This window comes from Mesoplodon mirus (genome assembly GCF_964341445.2).
Source record: "Mesoplodon mirus genome assembly, chromosome: 5".
In the NCBI taxonomy this organism is placed as follows: domain Eukaryota; kingdom Metazoa; phylum Chordata; class Mammalia; order Artiodactyla; family Ziphiidae; genus Mesoplodon; species Mesoplodon mirus.
The window spans coordinates 94,939,869-94,964,285 of record NC_138980.1 but is presented as its reverse complement, the minus strand read 5'-3'; the positions used below and the strand labels follow the sequence as shown (position 1 = coordinate 94,964,285).

Sequence of the window (24,417 nt, the reverse complement as noted above, 5' to 3'; positions counted from 1 at the left end):
CAAAACTGAGCTTATTTTGTCTACCTAAAGGAAAACTTCTGTTGGCTTCCGCATTTCTATCAGAAACTGAATATCATAGTCAGAAAAATCCAGTTACACATGCTAGCTCTAAACAGTTATGATGTCAATCTTTCTGCCACCATTAAAATTACAAATCTATTGCCCAGAGATACAGAAGTACTCCTATGAAGAATATATTAAAGCTTAGTAGTATCTAGAAATCAGCAGACATCACATGGTACAAAGGAACAGACATTTTCATATAATCACAGATTTTAGAATTAGAATTAAAACTAAGGTTACTGAATAAACCTCCTCTGCAATACTAGAACTCATTCATCTATCAGTGAAATGTAGTGCAAAGAGGAAGAGTCTTGGAGTCAGATAAGAATTTAATGTCACATTTAACTGAGTCATAGTTAAACAGTATGAAAATATTATTTAACTGTTACTGTTTCTTTATCTGTAAAACAAATTAAATAAGTAGATGCACACAGGTGCCTTGCACAGAGATGGCACCAGAGCAGGCATTCAAGAAACAGTAGAACCATTTCCTCCATGTGGAAAACATACCGCTTTCTAAGCAGGTGCATGATGTATGGGAGAGCCCTAATAGAAGTTTGAAACTTATGTGAAGTAAGTGCTCTAGTTCTGCCTGCTGAAGCAACACAAACTATGCCCACTTTCCCTTTGCAGAAAACTCCTTCAAATGATTGGAGTCAACTATCCCACAATAATTCTTTTCTTCTCTAGGCTAAACAAATCTAGACACTCAGAGCATGGTTGTAATTTGGTAACTTAAGAATAATCAGCTAATATTAAAAATTCTAGTATCATTCATTTGGTAAACACCATGGTCATAACTGTCTCAGACAACAATCACCAAGGACACTAAAACTAGTAGATGGAAGCTTGATAGTTTGAAAGGTTATCTTCCCACTAGATGCTTATATAAAGTTAAAAATGGCAACTGTACAGTGATGAAATCTGAAAGATAAAACCTTTACCAAGTGATCAGAATTAACATCATCAGTAATGGGACAATTCGACACCATGTGCCTTCTGATATGAACTGAGAACAAAACATTGTTTCTATGGTATTCCTGCTAAAAATGTGTAACTCGAATCTAATTATGACATTGGACAAAACCAACCTGAAGGACATTCCACAAAATAACTGGCCTGTACTTTCAAAAATGTCAAAGTTATAAAAGACAAAGAAGACTGAGGAAATATTCCAGATTAAAAGAAACTAAAGAAACATGTTAACTAACATGGTGGTCTTGGATTGGACCAAAAATGGCATTACTGGGACAATTATAGACATTTGAATAGGTCTGTAGATTAGATAATGGTACTGTATCAATATTAATTTCCTCATTTTGACAATTTTATTATGCTATATAAGAAAATATCCTTGTTTTTATGAAATTCATTCTAGGCTATTTATGAGTGAAGAGGCATCATGTTTGCAACTTACACATAAATGCGTCAGAAAAAAATATGAATATAAAGAAAGGAAAGAAAGAATGGTAACATGAATGTGGTAAATGTTAACATTCAGGGAATCTTAGAGATATATGGGAATTTTCTGTACTACTTTTGCCATTTTTCAGTAAGTCTGAAATAATTTCAAAAGAGTTTAAAAATTCTATTATTAAAGCATGGTTATATCCACAAAGAATTAATTTCTCACAATCTTATTAGGTTAATTATTACAACCCTGATTTCTTATTAGGTTAGTAATTATTAAAAAGTAATAATTATAACTCCAATTTCTAACCAAGAGAAAGCTTAAGTTGTTATCAAAGAATAAATAAATGGTACATTTGGGATATGTCTAAATCCAAAATCTATGTTTTCTCCACATCAACTCCTACCACACTAATCTATGAAATATTCTCTGGTTATTCTACAATATTTCTGTGACTTAATCAAAACAAATAAACAAACAAACTTTTGATAGAGGACTTTTTCCGTTTTCCTTTAAGCTAAAATAAAAAAGCCAAAGGGCTTTAATTTTTTTCCTAAGCAGTGGCAAAACTGAAAAGAAAGTGTCTCAAATTTGGGCTTTAGATAAGAATTGCTGCTGTTTGTCATGGCTTTTCCTTTTAGTTGTCAAAATGACATGCTATTTTATTCATTTATTTATTTATTTATTTTTGCGGTACGCGGGCCTCTCACTGTTGTGGCCTCTCCCGTTGCGGAGCACAGGCTCCGGACGCGCAGGCTCAGCGGCCATGGCTCACAGGCCCAGCCGCTCCATGGCATGTGGGATCTTCCTGGACCGGGGCACGAACTCGTGTCCCCTGCATTGGCAGGCAGACTCTCAACCACTGCACCACCAGGGAAGCCCCTGACATGCTATTTTAATATGAAAATCAAATCACATTTTCACCTTATCAACATTTAGCTACTACCATATAAATTGAATAGAGTACCACAAAAGCAAATAAGGAGGTGTTGCCATATCTAGACAAAATTCAGAACAGTAACCTTCAAAAATTTTGTCTTAAAATCAATGCTAAATTGTTTTCCATATTAAAAAAAAAAGTACTTTGAAGCTCCCCAATTTTAGAACAATCAGCAATGTCTCTAAAATCTTAATAAAACAGCCATATCCAGAAAGATCATCAATGAATTAGAAGTTTTCAAATTTAAGCTAAATTTTGTTCAATACAGACCTCGATTATACCTTCAAATTTTTATGTGAGGGCTTCCCTGGTGGCACAGTGGTTAAGAATTCGCCTGCCAATGCAGGGGACACGGGTTCGAGCCCTGGTCCGGGAAGATCCCACATGCCGCGGAGCAACTAAGCCTGTGTGCCACAACTACTGAGCCTGCACTCTCTGCATGCCTAGAGCCTGTGCTCCGCAACTAGAGAAGCCACTGCAATGAGAAGCCTGCGCACCACAACGAAGTTTTCTCTAGTTGCGGTCCCCGCTCGCCGCAACTAGAGAAAAGCCTGCGTGCAGCAATGAAGACCCAATGCAGCCAAGAATAAATAAATAAAATAAATAAATTAAAAAGAAAAAAAAGCTGATGGGACCAATGGACTGCAAAAACAAGTGGAGAAAAAAAAATTTTTATGTGAAACCTGTTTTGAAAGTTATTTAGAAATACATCCAATGCATCGAGATCTTAAAAAATATCACACATCTCAGTAATGTCACCTCTTGTTAATCTGTCCTAAAGAAATAAACTGAAGTACAGATCAAGTTTTATGGGGGGGGGAGTTTACTGCACTATTTCAATGGGGAAATAATTAAATTTTAGTGCATCTATAGGATGGAGCACCTATATAATGGAGCTGTAAAAATTGTATTTACAAAATTTCAAAAATGTGCAAAAGAACAAAATTCCTCATATAAAACCATAACTGCCTCCCAACCCACATAGATGACACTAAATAGGCAATTCTGTCCCTGCCGAGCACTGTAATGACTTTGTATAATGTCATCAGAGAAGACATCAGAATTAACAAGGAGTTCAGTAACGGGAATGGGCAGACATAAAAGAGGCAAGAAATGAAGGGGATGTCAAGATCACCAAGACTAGGACTAGGTGAAGCCACTGATTTTCCACAATGTTTGGGAAGACAGAAAATAGGCTTTGGAGGAGAATATTTAGGATGGAATGACAAATTGTTTGTGTGGCTGTGAGGAAACCCCACTTCTACTTCCACAACATGGTCAGTAAGAGTCTGCTCTGAACATATAATTTTTTTCTTCCCCTGGGGAGTGAGAAAAGGAAACAGTAAGGAGGAATTCATGGAGATGTTGAGTTTCATGTTTGGAACAATTTGGAGAAGTACAAAGAAGTAACTAAACACTCAGAAAGAGAAACTAAAGACACAAAGCAGGCCTTAAAAACATAAGTTCTAGAAACCTGCAGGGTTACCTGGGGTATGAATGAGTTTTTCTTACCTTTGTTTTTCTAAATTTTCTGTAATGGAATTTTAACAGGAAAATCAAGACAAATTCTTAAAAATATATCTGTGCAGAGATGAAAACGAGGGTAGTACCAAGTCATGATTTTTCCAGAAAAAGTAACAAAAAGGGATTAGTTGGAACATTCCCTCTACATCTCAATAATTAGCTGCTTCCAGAGGGTTACTGCACACTTGAAAAATAAGTTTATAAACCAAAACAGTTAAATTCTGATGATTGTATCATGAGCCATAACAATTCTATAATCCATTTAATTTATATGTTACTTTTATTTGAAGCTCACTGCTCTTTGTCAGCATAAAGTAAATTTAATACACTCAACATCTCTGAGAAGGTACAATTATATTTTCCATATTTTGCATATGGAGAAGGAAAACTATAGTCTTATGATTCAATCACAGGTTTTGAAATTCTTCAGGTAGTATTCGTCATGGACTTTTTATTTTTAAAGGATTATACTAAGTGTTATATTAAGGAGATTGGGATACATGACATGCATTTGTTGTATAAAAAATTTTTTTTAAAAAAGCCAAATTTAAAAGTCAGAAACCTCAAACCATTAAGTGTATAAATAACTAGTATATAAAGTGAGCTTCCATAGAGCTAACGGTCAAAGAAGGAAGAGGTCAATGACTGGAGTAAGAAAGAAGTTCACGTATGAAGTGACATCTGAAATGAGCTTTGAGGGAGAGGAAGACTGACAGATGAGAAAATTGAGATATTTCTTAGCTGATTATCAGAGATTCAGTTTTCATAATTCAGAATCAAAAACAAATTCTACTCAATGATCAATTAAGGATGGTAATCACACTGCGCTACATACCTCCAGTCCACATCCAAGTCTTCACTCACACTGGAGTCATCCTCAAGGTTATTGTTACCATCCAACATGAAAGCTTCTGGCTGTGCAAATTCGTTGGCAGGCTCATTTCCTTCATCACTGCTGCTTTCATTGACTTCATTGTACTGTAACCAAGGAATTTCTCCTTCTTCCAAGGATGTCTGTTCCCTAATACAAACATTTTAATGGAAGAAAAAATATTATTTTTAAAACACATCATAAATTTTTTCTTTAAAGAGTTCTATTTAGTAGATACTTTATTCTTTGAGTTCTAAATTCTTGGTACTTAGATGATTCTAAAAATCTGTTTTCTTTAAAATGTAAAATTATTTAAAAGGGAAGCAAATTTGTTATAGAGTCATATGTATATAGAAATACCTCCTAATTACATAATAACCTATTTATTTGATATACATACTGTCTATGTTCCTATATTTCCTCTTTTGCAGGAGAAAAATAAGAAAAACTCATCCTAGACAATCTGAATCTTTAAGCCCTGATCTTGAGTAGTTTCCCTTCACAGTTAAAATAAAACCCAAGTGCTCAGCCCGGCTTATGAATCTCTACATAATACATGCTTTCCCCTCAGCCCTCTTTTCCAACTCTTCCTAGTTCCTCACCACTCTTCCCCCATTCCTCATTTACTATACTCCTATTATTCTCTCTTCTCTTGGAGCAATGAGGTCATTCACCTTGGGGCCATTTCCTCTACCTGAAATGTACTTTCACCAGAGTTTTGCACAGCCTCCTTCCTTGGTTTTCAGAGTAAATGTCACTTCTTTCAGGGAAGCCTGTCTTGACCACTCATTTTAAGTAGATCACCAGTCACTGACTATATGTCATTCTTCTTGTTTTCATTACAGAACTTACTTTTACTTATCATTTTCTTATTTGTTTACTGTTAGTCATTCTCCCACTAGAAAATAAGCTCACAGAAACAGGGACAGAGAAATTAATAAAGAAAATAAGAAAGATGAAAGAAGTATTTCAAAACTATAAGGAAAAGGATCACTCGATAAATGATATTGAGACAACTGGGTATCCACCTGGAGGGAGGGAGTTAAATCTCTATGTCATTATTTAGCCTTAAATAAACTCCAGATCTACTTTTAAAAAATGCATGTCCATCCTCAACACCACTAAACAAAAAAAGTACTAGAAGAATCAGGAGAGACATTTTTACAAAAATCTCAGTGTCATTTTAAACATTATGCAAAACCTTGAAGCCAAAGATAAACCGATTGTTAAATTTCACAACATACACATTAAAGAAAACACTTACAGAAAAGTCAAAACACCAAAAATCTGGACACAAAGACCAAATGGAGAAATATTAATAATTATAATATATAAGAAAAAAAGGTATTTCAAGGCTGCAATGACCATTTATAAATAAATTATACTGGTAGGATTTTCTTTTTCATTTTATTTAACAAAAAATACCTTTTACTATATCAAAAGGAGGCTAAATATAGTCTTGGCAAAGTTTAATTTTAGTTTGGGTTTTAAGATGAGAAATAATGTTATACAACAATGTATGTATTTCAACTTGAAGAACAACTCTAATTAGAATTCTATTCTTTCTAATGTGCAAATTTAACTTGAGGGATAAAAATATTTATGAAAGAGATGCAGATAATGCCCACATACAAGAATCAACACATTTTAAATACAAAGAAACAGTATCTCTTTGTATAGCTAAATTCGTAAATGTTTCCTTAATTTCAGATCCTAAACTACACTTCAGAATAACACATTTATATGATTGTCTCATAAAATCAGAGAAATTAGCATAACAAAATGTGCTTATTTTGTTAAATTTTTAATGCCTAATACATAAGACAGTAGATGTTTTCGTTTCATGCATAATAATTAGGTCCAATGAAAAATTAAGCCTCAAATGGTTTTAAAATACAAAATCAAACTAAAAATTCCTAACCAGCACATCTCTCTTCACACCTTTATGAGAGTACTTGCCACATTGTACTGTAACTTTTCTGCTGACTCATTTGTCTTCTCCTAGACTGGGAACTTCTCAAGGGCATACAATGTTGTCTCTCATCATTGTAGCCTTACTTCCTGTAACAAGTACTTGACACATCATAGGTACTCTCTCTCTCTCTGTGTTGCAAATGTAATAATAAATCCTTGAAAAATAATCTTTTAAAAGTCAAATAATTTAGAGATTAAGCCCAGAATAGTCCTTGGAAATGTCTGTTATTTCTAATGTTATTTCTAAATACATTTCTGTTTCCTATTATACAGCCATCAAAATGACTCTGTTACTCTGTACTTCAGATACATAACATAAAACTCAAATACATTGGTGAAAATGATTCAGTGTAAGAAATAAACATTAATTTATGAGTTTTTTTAAATTCAAAGAAGGAAACTAAAATAAGAAATAATTCTGAATCAATAAACAAAAATGTCATTAATACTCTTTTACTATATAAACAATTCTTGGCTACATATTTTGCTTAAACATTTGATTGTCTTTCATGACGCATTATAACACAGTTACAGAAACAAAATAAGTGCTGTGTAGCATATGCTTTCAACATGTTACATAAAGTTCATTCACCATTTAACACAAAACTTATCAGGCTAGAAGAGGAGCCATGTGCTGGGCCAGAGTTGGCTTGACAGTATAACAAAAGGAATTTTGATCTCAAAAAAAAAAAAAAAAAAAGAAGAGATTCGGAACAATAGGGTCAAAAGTATCTTTCACTTTGTGTAGCTAACAAGAGAAACAAATATCCCCATGGGAATGTAAGTATATAATGTAAGTTTAGATGCTTAAAAAAACTTGGGGCTTTCCTGGTGGCGCAGTGGTTGAGAGTCCGCCTGCCAATGCAGGGGACACAGGTTCGTGACCCGGTCTGGGAAGATCCCATGTGCCGCGGAGCGGCTGGGCCCGTGAGCCATGGCCGCTGAGCCTGCGCGTCCGGAGCCTGTGCTCCGCAATGGGAGAGGCCACAACAGTGAGAGGCCCGCGTACCGCAAAAACAAAAACAAAAACAAAAAAAAACAAAAAAAATCTTGAAAACATTTCAGCAATCTCTGTTTTCTTCCTGCCTATATATATACACATATGCCCATAACATACACACACCATATGTAACACATTCACAAAAATTTAGACCTCAAGGCCCTTTCTTCATTTTGGTAATTCAAAAATCAACAAAACATCATTACAATGTTACACAGTAATTTATGAGACTTAAAAAGACATATTATCTAATCATACCTCCAAATGGTCAAGTCTAAAAAAGTAACCCAGTAGATGGAAGATGCAGAAGCCATACCGCCACTACTACCAATGTCACAAGTATTTCACCTGTGAAGGGAAATTGCCAAGCTGTTCTTTCCTTTTGAGCAATTTCAGCACAGTTTGGAGGAAATGAATGCTGCTGCCGTAACAGGAAGCCAAAAATGCCCCATCAGGTATCTGCACAACCTACCTCCAGTGAAAATCCTAGAAGACCACCCACATGATATTCTCTTAATTACAGGCTATACTGTTACTTCAAAGCTTCAGATAAATAGACTGTTGATCCCTTTATGATTTATGCTTCATGATTAAAGATCTCTATTCTTCAATAACAGAAACTAAATTTAATAATATTACTGGAATAGCAATATTAAAAGTATTAAGATATACCAATAAACTAATACTATTGGGTATCTTAAAGAAATTTTCATTAAAAAGTTTTAAAATATGCTATTATATAATCATGCATCATAGAATTTCCTGAGAAATGAAGAAAATGAAAGGTAGACAAATCAAATTAAATCCCGGAAAACACTAACTACTCTGATTTTACAAATCTGAGTGGCTTCCTTTAGCTAATAAAATCAGCAATTTGAGTATTCATTAAAAACAGCACAGACTATTAAATCTTCAGGTTAATACCAACATTTTAAAGGGCTAAGGCTTTCATAAAATAATATAGCTATATTATAAGAAATTTATTTTATAAAATTCTAGAGAGCATAATAAACATTCTTAGTTAAATGGTATTTAACTAACCGGTTTTCATTTTATAACTCAAAACACACATACATTTAAGTACTTGCTAAGCTTTAGATATAAGCTCATTTTTAATAATTCTAATTGTATAGCAAATGTTTAAGATTTCTAATCCCTATCGTGGAGGTAAAGTACAGAGGAAAGTAAATGAAATTTGACTTAAGAGTCAAAAAAGCCTAAAGGGAATTACAGCTTACAAAATCAAGGGTACCCTGTTGCAAATCCTTTGCATGGATTCCATGGCATCCAGTTGCAAAGATGGATTCCCAGCACTTAATTTGAAGAATTGTTTCTTTATTCTAATATATTTAGCATTGATTAATAGAAAAATTTTATTATTAAATTTTTACTAAAAAATGTTGAGTATTTACATTAAAAGTTTGTAAAGTCACCAGAACAGCTGGAAAAGCCTAAAGAAAAATACAAAAGTGTGATGTCTCTAATTTAACTTTAAATTCAAAAACATAAATCGCAAATGGATACTTAATACTGTCCAGCAATTACTAAGTGTCTACCTAGCAAGTCTGTTGTCTAGTTCTCTGAAAGCCCATTTCCCACCTTTTTCTTCTTAAATTTCACCTTCCTATCCTCCCCATCTCTCAACATCTAGTAACAATGAGAATACTGAAGTCACTCGAGACTCATCTTTTCTTCCCAGCAGCAAATCTACAGACTCACCTACACTTGTACCTACCTGTTACCTTCCCACGAGTTACAATGGAGGAGTCTCTGCTCCTATAGACCCTCTCCCTGAGCTCTGGATCCCTTTTCATCTTCGTCTCATCTTCTCAAGAACTTCACCTTATCTTTGCTATAATTATCAGTTAATTACTTTCTTCTTGAACATTCTACACGCAAACAATCATGCTTTTAGGTTTTTAGGGGTGAGAACAACACTTTTCTAGGCCCCAAATCCACCTGTAATCTCTTCCCTTTAGTAAAGAATTGGGTATCTCCATTCTCTCACCTTCAATTCCCTTTATTTTTTAATTTCTTTTTTTAAATAAAAAATATATACAATCTATTTTAGTTATAAAGCATATTATACTGAACATTCATAAACCCACCACCTAAGCCAGGAACTAGAATATTACCACTGACTAGCATATACCTTGTTTTCTACACTTTTCCTATCCCCTTGGCCTGACCACAGAGCAAAGTACTATCTTGTTGATGCTGTTATCATTCTACTGCATTTTTCTTTTTTTAAAATATTTATTTATTTATTCATTTTTTTTGGCTGTGTCGGGTCTTGGTTGCAGCACGCAGGATCTTTTGGGCTCTCTAGTTGTGGTGTGCAGGCTTAGCTGCCCTGTGGCATGTGGGATCCTAGTTCCCCGACCAGGGGTTGAACTGGCGTCCCCTGCATTGCAAGGAGGATTCTTAACCACTGGACCACCAGGGAAGTCCCTCTATTGCTTTTTTATTTTTTAATTTTAAAAAATATTTATTATTATTATTTTTTAAATTTTTGCCTGTGTTCGGTCTTCGTTGCTATGCACGCGGGCTTTCTCTAGTTGCAGCGAGCAGGGGCCACTCTTCATTGCGGTGCACGGGCTTCTCATTATGGTGGCTTCTCTTGTTGCAGAGCAGGGGCTTCAGGCATGTGGGCCTCAACAGTTGTGGCACGCGGGCTTAGTAGTTGTGGCTCGCTGGCTCTAGAGCGCAGGCTTAGCAGTTGCAGCACACGGGCCCAGCTGCTCCACAGTTCGTGGGATCCTCCTGGACCAGGGATTGAACCCATGTCCCCTGCACTGGGAGGCGAATTCTTAACCACTGTGCCACCAGGGAAGCCCCACTTCCATCATTTTTTGAAAGATGTTTTCACTATTTTTGCATACTTAAACAAGATATTTACTACTGCTTGTTTTTAAGCTTTATGAAATAGGTATCATACACATTTTCCCAGGAATGGTTGTTCTCACTCAACATTCTATCTTTAAGGTTCATCCATGTTTTTGCACATAGCTGTGCCTCATTCGTTACCATTGCTGTGTAATACTCCATGTACGAATATGCCACTAATTTTTCTCTTATTAATTAATATTTGGGTAATATCCACCTCAACAAGCAGTGTGTAAGAATTGATTTATATCCTCCAAAACACCTGACATTGTCATATTTCTTAATATTTGCTAATCCGATGGGTGGGTAAAAGATGATACCTCCTTGTAATCTTAATGTACACTCCCCTGATTACTAATGATCTAAGTAAGCATCTTTTGATATTTTTATTCACCATTAATATTTCTTCTTCATTGAATTATCTGCTCAATGTTTTGATGATTTTGCAATCAGACTGTCAGTTTTTCTTACTGATGTCTAGGAGTTCTTTCTTGTTTTTTTTTTTTTTTTTGCGGTACGCGGGCCTCTCACTGTTGTGGCCTCTCCCGTTGAGGAGCACAGGCTCCAGACGTGCAGGCTCAGCAGCCATGGCTCACGGGCCCAGCAGCTCTGAGGCATGTGGGATCTTCCCAGACCGGGGCATGAACCCGCGTCCCCTGCATCGGCAGGCGGACTCTCAACCACTGCACCACCAGGGAAGCCCTAGGAGTTCTTTATACATTCTGCACATTAAGACTTTATACTATAAATGTATTTTCCTAGTTTGGTTCTTTCCTTTTTGGTGTCTCTTCCTTTACATCTTCTTTTATTTTTCTGTCTTTTATTATTCTCCCATCCTGCCATGCTAATACTTCCCCCCACAATGGCTACAGAAATGGTGCAACTTGTCTTGCTCCTGATCTTAAGGGGAAATTTTTTTTAATGCTTCCTTATTGAAACGATTTCTATTTTTTTTAAGATAGTTTTTATGAGGGCAAGGAAATTCTGTTCTGATTTTAGTTTCTGAATTTTTATCATAAGGAGGCACTGAACATTACTAAGTGATTTTTTCCCCTTGCATCTATAGAATTTATCATATGAATTTTCTCCTGTATTTTGCTAATGATTTGGTGATGACATGACAGGTATTCAATGCGAAACTACTTTTGTATATCTGGAATAAACTCAGATTGGTAACTGAGTTTTATCTGTTAAAAAAAACACACAAATTCAGATTTCCAATAATTCTGTTTAAGATTTTGATGAGTATTTTAATGAATGAAATTGGTTTATAATTTTCTTCACAAACTCTTTTGGTATTAGGGTTATTCTGGCCTTATTTGAATGACTTGGAGAAATAGTTCTTTTTCCATTCTCTCGAAGGGTAGTGTGATATGATCCTTGAAAGTTTAGTTTAAGAGAATTCAGCTCTAAAATCACCTGGATCAGTTGTTTTCTCCATGGGAAGATTTTAAACCACTGATTATGTATCTGTAATAGTTATCATATTATTTAGGTTTCCTATTTCTTCTTGAGTGAGTTTTGGTGAATTCTATTTTTCTAGGAATTTGTCAACTTCTAAGTTTTCAAATTTACTGGTATAAAGTTCATAGTACTCTTTTTTAAAAGTCTATACAAACTTTGTGTTTGCAGCTGTGTCCACTTTTGTATTTCAGTATTATTTATTTGTGTCATCTTTATTTTCCTGTTCACTAGCAAGTAGAATGTCTCTTTTTCTTAATCTTTTCAAAGTATCAGCTTCTGATTTCTTTGATTCTCTCTATCGTAACTGTTTTCTGATTTATTGATTTTTGTTCTTACCTTCCCTAATTCTAATTCTTATCTCCTTAGTTTCTTTGTTATTCTAATATTTCTTTTCTGTTTTTTAAGTTAAATGCATAGCTACTCCATTTTCAGCTTTTGTTCTTTTCTAACATAAGGATTTATAAAGATAAATTTCCCTTTAAGTATCAATTTCATTGCAATTCCACAGATTTTGATTGGTGGTATTTCCATTATCATTGAGTTGGTGAGCATTTTAAACTTCTAGTATGATTTCTTCTTTGTCCTACTGCTTTTTAAAAAGGATGGATAATTTAAAATGCATGGAGGATTTTATATACATATAAAGTATATTTATATATTAAGAATTTATATTTGTATTATTTCTAAATTAATTGCACTGTGGTCAGAGAAAATGGTCTCCAGGATATTGATTCTTTGAAATGTGTTAACCTGTACTTTGCAGTCTAGTACATGTTCAGTTTTGTGTGTTTGTGTATTCCACAGCATGCAGTGTTCATTAAAGCATGCTTAAGTAAGTTGTTCAAATCTGCAAATAATTTTTTATATCCATGAATTATTGAGAAAGGTATTTAAAAATTTTCTAATATGACAGAAAATCTGTCAATGTTCTCTAATTTGGTGAAATTTTGCTGTATATATTTTAAGTCTGTGCATTCAAGTTTAAAACTGCTACATTTTACTAGTAAATTGGACTTACTAGATAGTGACCTCCACTCTCCCCATTAATGCTTTTTCTGTCTTTAAGTCTAAATTGCTAATGTTAGTATAATTAGTCCATTTCTTTTAGTATTTCCCTGAAATATCATTTTCTGCCCTTTTACTTTCAATCTTTCTGTATATTAATGCTTTAAGTGTGTCTTTTGTAAACAGCATTTAACTTTAAAAAAATCCAACTGATTTGAAGCTTTTCTTTCACAAGCAGAGAGTAAGCAATTTATATTTATTACAGGACTTTTTCTTACATCTCTATTTTTCTTCCCTTTTTTATGCTTTTTCTTCCTTCCCTTTTTTTTTTTTTTTACTGTTATTTGGATTGACTTTAACTGTTATTTTTCCATGTCTTAAATTCCTTTTTCCTTCTTCTACTGGTTTCCAATACATATACTCTGTATTTATTCTTGTAGTTGTTACCCTTGAAATTTTACCGTACAAATTTAACTACGTCAACAGTTAACTTTCAGACCTCTCCCAAACTATACACTTCAACTCTGATCTTCCCCCATCAACTGAAATACTACTGCTGTCCAGCATTTTAGTTCTGTCCCCCCTCACCACTTGACTTCTATTTTTTTTTAAATCAAACTACCAGTTTTATTATTGTAGGATATCAATGCAATTAGCTGATGATTTTCAAATGTGTTTCTGTTTATACATATACCTGTACACCTACCTACAATTCAGGATACTTTCCTTAAACTTGTAAGTTAAATATCCAAGTGCCTCCTGCCATCTACAATGCATGCCTCACTGGCACTTAAAATTCCAAAAAGGAGTTCCTACTTCCCAGTCCTCTCCTCAGGCTTCCTCATCTCAGTCAACGACATTAACATCTACCCAATGCCCCAACCAAAAAACCTAGGCATAACTGACTGATTTCTCCCTTATCTCACACCCAATCCTTCCTAATACTTACAACTCAAAAATATTCTCAAACCTGTTCACCTTTTTAAATTCTCACTACCATCCCCTCACAGCCTAATCCACTCTCATCCTCTTTTTTACTTTAGTCTCTTTCCAATTCGATCTCCACAAAGCTGTTAGAGTGATCCTTTAAAAATGTGTGTCAAATCAGTTAATTCCCCACTTCAAATCTCACTGCTCTCTGAATAAATTCCAGATGCTACATGTCCTGCATAGTCTGGTTCCTGCCAACTTCATCTCATATTACTATTCTTTCCACTCATCTGCTTCAGCCCCAGTACCATCTTACGTGCCAACCCTTTCCTTTTCAGTACCTCTGCTCTCATCTTTCTTTTTGCCTAGAAAGCTCTCCTTCAACTAACTGCTAATTCTCATCTTTTAGAGCTCAGCTCAAAAGTCAATTCCTAAGAAGTCCTCCCTGATCACTCTAATTAATGTAAGCCCCTGTCAGTTACTTTACCACATTAGTGTTTTATTCCCTTCACAGTAATTATCAGTTTGTAATTTATCATATTTGTATCTTGTTTATTACCTGCCTCTCCACCATAATGTAAACTTCATGGGAGAATCTTATTTATCTTCTTCACTGATATAATCCCAGGATCCAGTACCATGCTTGGCACATACTATATGCTCAATAAATATTTGTTGCATGAATAGTTACTATCTCAAATTACATATGAAAAAATGAATAAAACTTAGTAAACTAACTAATAGTGATTAGAGATGATCAAACATAAAGTTAGGAAGAGGAAAAACATGCCACCTCAACCTACCACTATCAAAACCAATTATGTTCTTACATTTCTTTCTTTACAAATTTTCTAATATGCTTTATTTCCAGAGTTTCTCACAGAAGTAATCCCAAACTGGAAATTTATACTTTTTGAGAAGTAAAAATTTTAATGTCCAAGTTGAAATAGGTTTTTCCTAAGAAAACATATTTACCAAAATAGGTCCCTTGAGAGACTAAATTAGAACCAACCAATTATCATAGAAAAAAAATTTAATTATCAAAGAAATACTCCCTCACAACAAAACACCAAGCTTAGAAGGTTTCACAAGCAAATACTAACAGTCTTTAAAGGAATAAATAGCTATTTAAACACCAAAAGATACACACACACACACACACACACACACACACATAAATATAAATATAAATATAAATATATATATATATATATATATATATGGCCTTTTAGCAAAGCGAGTATCAAACTTATCAAGAAAAAAATTAAAAAAAAACACAAAACCCAACCAGAACACAGCTAGAGACAATTCATATTTACAGGTCTCAATATAAAAATCCTATGTAAAATATTAACAAACAGAATCTAGCAGCTCATTAAAACAATAATAAGCCATGGCTATGTGATCATGTTGGGTTAATTAAATAGAAGTAAGGGTAGCTGAATGTTAGGAAATCTAGTAACAGAATAATTGCTCATGATCATTAGGCCAAAAGTAAAAAATCTTTATATCATTTCCATTGGCTAACAAGACTTTAATAAAAAATTCAAGAAGATGTGGCACATATATACAATGGAATATTACTCAGCCATAAAAAGAAATGAAACTGAGCTATTTGTAATGAGGTGGATAGACCTACAGTCTGTCATACAGAGTGAAGTAACTCAGAAAGAGAAAGACAAATACCGTATGCTAACACATATATACGGAATTTAAGAAAAAAAAAAATGTCATGAAGAACCTAGGGGTAAAACAGGAATAAAGACACAGACCTACTTGAGAATGGACTTGAGGATATGGGGAGGGGGAAGGGTAAGCTGTGACAAAGCGAAAGAGAGGCATGGACATATATACAGTACCAAACGTAAGGTAGATAGATAGTGGGAAGCAGCCGCATAGCACAGGGAGGTCAGCTTGGTGCATTGTGACCACCTGGAGGGGTGGGATAGGGAGGGTGGGAGGGAGGGAGACGCAAGAGGGAAGGGATGTGGGAACAGATGTATATGTATGACTGATTCACTTTGTTATAAAGCAGAAACTAATAAAAAAATAAAATAAATTAAAAAAAAAAACAAATTGGATTCTGAGGCTGGTGAAGCTACTGTTGACAAAAAAAAAAAAAAAAAATTCAATGAACATTCTTGCCAGAAACCTATAAAATACAAACAGGGTAAAATTTCCTTAGTGTGATTGGGATTGACATATATACACTAATATGTATAAAACAGATAACTAGGGGCCTCCCTGGTGGCGCAGTGGTTGAGAGTCCGCCTGCCGATGCAGGGGATACGGGTTCGTGCCCCGGTCTGGGAGGATCCCATATGCCGCGGAGCGGCTGGGCCCGTGAGCCATGGCCGCTGGGCCTGTGCATCCGGAGCCTGTGCTCCGCAACGGGAGAGGCCACAACAGTGAGAGGCCCGCATACCGCAAAAAGAAAAAAAAAAAAAAAAAAAACAGATAACTAATGAGAACCTGCTGTATAGCATAGGGAACTCTACTCAATGCTCTGTGGTAACCTAAATGGGAAGAAAATCCAGAAAAAGAGGGGATATATGTGTACATATAGCTGATTCACTTTGCTGTACAGCAGAAACTAACACAACATTGCAAAGCAACGATACCCCAAATTAAAAAAAAATTTTTTTTTAATTTCCTTAGTGTGATTTAAGACAAAAAAAATTTTGTATGTGTGTGTGTATATGTATGAAATCAACCTAAAACCCAGAATCATTCTTACTAGGGAAATACTAGCGGAGCAAGGGCTGGTTAACTATGGCCCACAGGTTATTTCCAGCTTGCCACCTGGTTTTATAAATAAAATTTTGTTGGAAGACAGTTACACCCATTCATTTACATATTGTCTATGGCTACTTTTACACTGTAACAGTAGAACTGAGTACCTCCAACAGAGACTGACACACAAAGCTGGAAATATTTACTATTTGGCCCTTTGTAATATAAATTTGACAAGCCCTGCACTAGAGCATTCCCATTAAAGTTAGGAAAAGACAAAGATATATATCATCAACAACTAATTTCTGGAGATATAATCCAATGCAATTAGAGAGAAATATTAAAACTTCAACTTTTCTTACTGCCTGCATTTCCATGAAAAAATCACTGATTTCCCTCTGAGGTCTCCCATTCTCCCTTGCTATTATCTTCACTGAATAGCAATGGCAGCTCTGATTCACTCATACCTGACTTACCAAAATGATCTTTTAAATGTCCAAGGTTTCTTCAATAAAGCAAAATGGAAACACATACTGTATCTAAGACAAGACACTGTAATTACCATTATTTTCAATTTAATTGTTCTTTGGAAAATACCGAAAGCATAACAAAATTCAGCAGGATCTACTGGTCCTACATAGGGCTTGTAAATGCAATTAATAGCATATCCAACATCTGAATGTGATGTACAACACTCTTGTGCAGTATGCATAAAAATAACAAATCTTACTGTTAACATACCCTTCCTGAAGAGATAATTCTTGGTTTTCCTCTTCGGGACCACTGCTATCACTTTGTAGTTCAGGTTCATTCTCATCTTTTCCTGGCAGCGTCTCCCAGCTTTCATCACTTGAGGACTGATCTTTTTCCGTACCAGAAAATCGATGAGGCAAAGAGGCAGACCATTCTCCATCACTGCATTCTGAGCTGCAAATTTAGAACAGAAATATACTGTCATTACAAGTGCATTTATCATTTGGAGTGTTAACCAGGCATCATGGTAGACAGTGGAGTACTGATGCTCTACATGTTTCATCAGGTGCCAATTAAATTTTAACATATTTAAAAAATAAATACAGGGCTTCCCTGGTGGGGCAGTGGTTGAGAGTCCGCCTGCCAATGCAGGGGACACGGGTTCGTGCCCCGGTCCAGGAAGATCCCACATGCCGTGGAGTGGCTGGGCCCGTGAGCCATGGCCGCTGAGCCTGCGCGTCTGGAGCCTGTGCTCCACAACAGGAGAGGCCACAACAGTAAGAGGCCCGCGTACCGCAAAAAAATAAATAAATAAATAAATAAATAAATAAATAAATACAGAGATAAATATTCAGCAGAATGTAACTTTTTCAAATGAATATAGCATATGGCAAGTTATGAAATTATCAATTTATTATTTTCTTCATTAAAGTAACTAATTCCATGGTGCTTAGACACAGGTTCTTTATATTTTAGACATACTTCTACACAACATTTTCAGTAATTTATTCGGTAATGCCAGATTAAATGCTATCTGGAATAAATAATAGAGTTATTACTCACCTGACTTAAAACAACTTTCTAATTACATACTGACAACTGATATCATATCCTCTATGAATAAATTTTCACTATTACCATGTTTTAGAAGCTTACTTTTTTCTTCCTTTTACAAAAAACACTTTACAATGGAGAGAGATTCAATTCATAAAAAGCAGCACTGACAAATCTTTACTGAAGTCCTTTGGTAGGACTGTGAACACAAAATAAATTTCAACTCAAGAGAATACTTAGATAAGGAATGAAAAAGTGTGATAAAAGGGTTAATAAAAAAATCTCCAAAGAATTACTTTTAGATAGTATACGTATTTAACTTTGGTTAATTTGGTTACATTCAACAACTTGCAAAGCATCAGACATCTTATATTACCAGAAGCTAAAATATTACTTAACAGTGTTGAAAATAAATCTTAAATGCTTTTTCTAACCATATCAACCATTCTGGTCAAGAATTCTCTTAAAGATATTACCCTTTGTGCACTGACCTTTAAGAAACCCAGAAATAACAAAATTTAATTTACTTTTTTGAAAGGAAGTGATAATTGGTATTGTCTCCTTCTACAGGCAGATAAGCCCAAGAGATCAAGATGCAATTAACAAAGAGCAGCATTAATCTGAGCTTCGAGAAGTTAGCAGAAGTAGAAAAAATAAAATCAACTTCCAATTTTCAGGGCCCAAACATCCTGGAGAAGAAACAGAACATAGCCCTGGCATAGCAAATAAAAGGTGTTCCTTCACTGGGTATGAGCCAAAACTGCTTATACTCTGTAAAATTTTCTGTGACCCAAAGAATAATCTAAGATCAAGTAAATCATTTCCAGACTTGTATCAGTGTCAAAATCTAACACAGAAAATAGTTTTAAAGGAGCTTACGGAGCTAACTTTCCTTGACTATGAAGCTTCTCAAATTCACAGCTAAATTACCAACTCCAGTTTTGAAATGTTTTTAAGAAGTAGGGTTGGATTTCTAGATTAATTTCTGGCAATTTTTAACATTTATTTAAAAGCAAATTTCATTTTTTAAACATTTCTCTCAGAGATTGATCCTGTCCAGAAAGATAACATAGAAACTTCTGAACTTTTCTGAATTAATGAAATAACTGATGGAATATCTCCAAATTTCAATAGAAAAGGAATGTCTATGATAAACAGTCAACATATTTAAGAAGGTTATGTCAAGGACTGGCAAACTATAGCCTTTTAGCCAAATCTGGCCCTGTTGCCTGTTTTGTTTGTTTGTTTTATGGTATGTGAGCTAAAAATGTTTTTTTTTTCCCTATCTATATTAGATTTTGCCTCTTAGTTAGCAAAACCTAAAATATTTACTATCTGGCCCCTTAAGAAAGTTTGCAGACCCCTGGCCTACATCATTATTACTCATTACACATAACACTCACCTCGAAGTAGATAACTTTTAAATATATATCCCCAGCCCTGATCACCATACTAAGCTTTCATAACCACTAACTGCCCACCAAACATTTTTAGATTTTCAGCCTCCTTTTAAAAATTATATTTTTATAACAAAATTCATCTGCCATTTAAGTCCCTTTCTTGATTTTCTATCTAATGGTATTATCCTGCCCTTAAGCTGGAAACCACATATCTTTGACTCTTCACAAACTCCCCACATTTAAGTCCTTTTTTACTTTCCATTCTTTCTGTTCAATGGCTCTTATGTCCTAGCTCCTTTTTCTCCATTTCCCCTAAAAACCCTTGGTTCAAGTGCTTTTCTCCAAACCTAGTTTAAGACAATCAATTATTAACTGGTGTCCCTAAACTTAATCCCAAATCCCTCAACTCACTTAAAGAACGCATTCTGAATATCCCTATCACTTCCATTTATATCAAACAGTACATTTATAACATTACTCCAAAAATTTTCAACAGTTCCTCTCTACTAAAGCTGCATTTCATAAACTTAAGCCATTTGCCTACAGTCCTCACAATTTTTGGCTACAGTTGTACATTAACACTGTGTCTTAAGGTACAGCAGTTGAGGACACAGGTTCTGGAGTCAGCTGGCCTGGATTTGAATGCACCAGTTATTAGCAGTGAAAAAGTTACTTAACCAATCTGTACCTTTATTGCCTCACCTATCAGGTAAATATAATAGTATCCACTATCTCACTGAGTTCATTTGAGGAATAAATGAGTTAATATATAGAAAACATTCTAACAGTTCTTAGTAAATAATGTCATCAGCAACTATTATCAAATCTTTTTTTTAACAACAGTTTTTTTTTCACTCAAATACATTTTAGTTATCTCTTAAGCAATATCCATAAAGTTCCAAATTTGATGTGCTAGCTATATTTTTTTTGATTCACACTAATATAAATATATAATGATAAAAATTAAAAACACTTGTCTGTGTGCCACTTAATATATTTTACCCTCTTTAAAAACTACTGGCCTACCGAAAAAAAAAAGTTTGAACTTCGAATGGCACTTATGATTTACTACATCTGATCCCCGTTATGAGTACATCCTTACATCCAACTCTTTCCATCCAATATGCTCTATTCCAAATGCTGTCCCCCAAATACGAATTTTCATCACAACTATTCCTCCCACCACCAAGAATGTCTTCACAATCACTTCACCTTTTTTCCCATTTCAGGACCAGATCACTCTTTCAATACCTTCCTCTACAACACTGTTTCTTTTGTTTTTCAATTAATTCATGGACTAGCCTTCTTATTCGTTCAGTCTAAACCACTGAAGTGCAGCTGCTTCTTTAACACTGCATTTAAAGGTATTTTTCTAAGTGCAAAATCACAGTTCCTTTTCCCAGCAAAGCATCTAAGGAGATCTGTCTGAATTGTGAAGTACCTGTAAGCTCTTGGAAGTTAACTAAGACTGTGCTATCGAACGACTTTACATAGACAACTTTCAGTGATATCAGTTTATTTAAAAAGGGCCAACAATTAATCATCTTTAAAGTACATTCCCCAGAAATTAATACACATTTGTGATATAAGTGATAGAAAGTAATATATCAATAATTTCTTATTAATATTTCATTCTGCATGTTATTATCTATGACAAATTTCAAACTTAATGTCTATTAATAATTTGTAGCTCTAAAAGTCCAAACTGGCTCAGAGAGCTAGTCAGAGGAAACTATGAATCGATGGCTAAGATTTTTTACTATGAAAAACAAAAAACCTACCACAGGCAATTTCTTTACTGAAGAAACAAAATACTACATTTAACACCAGGTGAAAGTTCCATCTACAACATATGATCGCCTTTTTCACCATGGCAGTGGAACACCACAATGGCAAGAGCAAGCTTTGAAGTCTGATAGAGTTTAGGTTAGGATCTGCTCAATACTTACTAGTACAAGCCTGGGCAATGAATGAACTTCCCTGAGCTCACTTTTCCTCATCTGTAAAATGAGGATATTAATATTTACTTTTCAGGTCTACAGTACTGTTTAAATGAATACCACAGATAAAATGTTTTGCACAATTTTTGGAAAATGGTAAACATTTAATAAAGGTAGTTACTTCTTTCATTATATAAGCTGTTTGCTTAGAAATTTCATTTGGATTTCCTACCAGCACACCACCATTTTGCTCTTTTCTCTACCAAAGAAAATCTACTTGACATCCTCTGGTCTGTCTTACTGAATAGCAGTATCAGCCTCCTGGTCACCCAACAGCTTTATACAAGAGGTCAGCAAATTATGCCCTGGAGCAGAAGCCAAATCCAGCCACCTGTCTGTTATTTAGTGGACCGGAAGCTAAGGATGTTTTTCTCGTTTTAAAATGGTCATACAAGTATCCAAATAATATCCTCAATGTTGCCCTTTAGTCCACAAAGCCTAAAATATTTACTATCTGGTCAACCTTTTAAAAAAAGTTTGCAGACCCCAAAGAAGATGCAGCAAAGAAGCATCGAACATAGGTCAATGGAAGAGAAACCATGGAGCAGAAAAGGGTGAGCAAACAGCTCAATGGTAGCACTGAAGTCAAAGAAAATGGGTAGAGAAAAAAATCAATTGGCTATGGAAATTGGGAGGTCACTGTTAACATGGGAGAATATAGAAATAATACAGGGAGTTAGATTTTGAGGCATTTAATAATAGTGGAACGTGAAGGAACAGAAGCAGTGGATGTGGAACATTTATTCTGAAAATTCAGCAGTGGAAGAGAAAATATAAACAGGCAAGTAGTTAAAAGAGGGAGCAAGATCAATGAAGGCTGCCCCCAGGATTTAGAAAATTTAGAGAAGGAACCCAGGAGTAAAGGTAACAGATATGTAAGGTGTCAGATATGACTGCAGGCACAGAATGAGAAAAGTCAGCTCTCTTCATTGAAGAAGAAATTTAAAACAGGAACCAATACCAACATATTCTAACATGTTAGTATGTTAATATGTATTCTGATAGAGGAGAGGAAAACAAGAAAGTTCACATTTGATTATTTCAGTATCTCCAGGAAAGCAGAGACAAAGTTATCCACTAAGAATGACAGGAATATAAGGAACTAAAAGCAAAAAGAGAAAAGATTTTAAAGTAACTTTTCAAGGAGAACAAGCAACAGAACAAACAGGACACAAAATGGTCATGGACTAGCGAGGACACATTTGTTCTTGATTATAAAAGCGTATGAGTTAAACATTTAAAATTTTTCAAAGTAAAAACTAAAATACCACTGTGACTTTTATATGGTCTTTCATTAGTACTGTCTCCCATTAACATTTAGAGCTATATGCAAGAGCAAAAAACTATAACTTACTCAAGTATTACACTCTTTACAGATCCAACTGTGAATTGAAAAACCTTTTTCACATAAATAAGATTATATGTGGTTTCTAGACAAAACATTTTATGTACAAATCTAGGTAGAAATAAGATACAGAAGTAAAACCAACCGAAAGCAACCTCTTATTCCCTAAGTCCCCCAAGAAATTGGTTTGTCTTCTTTGATATTTATCACATCCACAAAAACTCAACTATATAGGAGCTAGGGAAGAGTGAAATTTTAGATAATTTTCTTATCTGACCAGCTGTGGATCAAAAACACTTTTTGAATTTTATTGAAAATACTCTGGAAGGAAATTATATTAAAACATATTATATAATTCTCTGCATTTTCCAAAATAGTATACTAAACATAATCTAACAGTTTGGGACTTTTTACTAGTACTAACACCGAACTATGTTGTAATAAAATAATACAAATGGAAGCTGTTCAAATCTATGTCTACTTAATTTTGTAAATAAGGCCCAAATGGTTTGTTTTTTTGGCTGTGCCACGCAGGTTGTGGGACCTTAGTTCCCTGACCAGGGATTGGACCTGAGCCCTTGGCAGTACCATGGGAATTCCAGGGAAGTCCCTGGTTTTTCTTTTTCTTTTTTTATTTTTTTGTGGTACGCGGGCCTCTCACTGTTGTGGCCTCTCCCGTTGCGGAGCACAGGCTCCGGACGTGCAGGCTCAGCGGCCATGGCTCACGGGCCCAGCCGCTCCGCGGCATGTGGGATCTTCCCAGACTGGGGCACGAACCCACGTTCCCTGCATCGGCAGGCAGACTCTCAACCACTGCGCCACCGGGAAAGCCCCCGGTTTTTCTTTTTGAATTGTGCCTGCCTTTTACAACTTTCTGATCTTTTCCCCTAATATCAAAATATTGTAATCTATGACTCCCTAGCATGCCTGAGGAAAAGTTATTTATCCCCAATTTACTCCTTTTAAACTTCTATGAACTTGGAAACAGATATAAAGTTTTCCTAAAATATTAGAGCATGTGCTTAAAGATCTTTGTTTTGGCTGTTCATAGATGTTTTACTTGTTGGGAAATAGTGAGATCAGAAGAGCTTTCTTCATGGCTTTCTGCAAACATACAGGAGAGGAAAGGAGCTTAATTTAGCCTCATGATAATTATCTGTATATTCTGTCTTCCTCATAAGGCTGGTGAACACCAAGGCAACAGGAATCATTATTATTTGTATTTACGGAGTACCTGAAACAAAATGTGACCCCTGGGAGGATTTCAATAAATCCTTTTTAAGTATATCAAATCGTAATCAACTAAATAACCAATATTCCTTTTATTCTCCCAAATTCATCACC

The 24,417-nt window shown here is 35.0% G+C and overlaps 1 protein-coding gene across 1 annotated transcript in view; it reads right to left on the bottom strand.

The window, feature by feature from the left end:
* Positions 1–24,417, bottom strand: part of PJA2 (praja ring finger ubiquitin ligase 2) — an 80,655-nt gene that overhangs the window by 21,497 nt on the left and 34,741 nt on the right. The window contains exons 5-6 of the mRNA XM_082622812.1: positions 17,543–17,728; positions 4,774–4,959 (exon numbers count right to left, since the gene is read on the bottom strand). Of these exons, the coding sequence (XP_082478938.1) occupies positions 4,774–4,959; positions 17,543–17,728 (372 nt within the window). The remainder of the gene's footprint in view (positions 1–4,773; positions 4,960–17,542; positions 17,729–24,417) is intronic.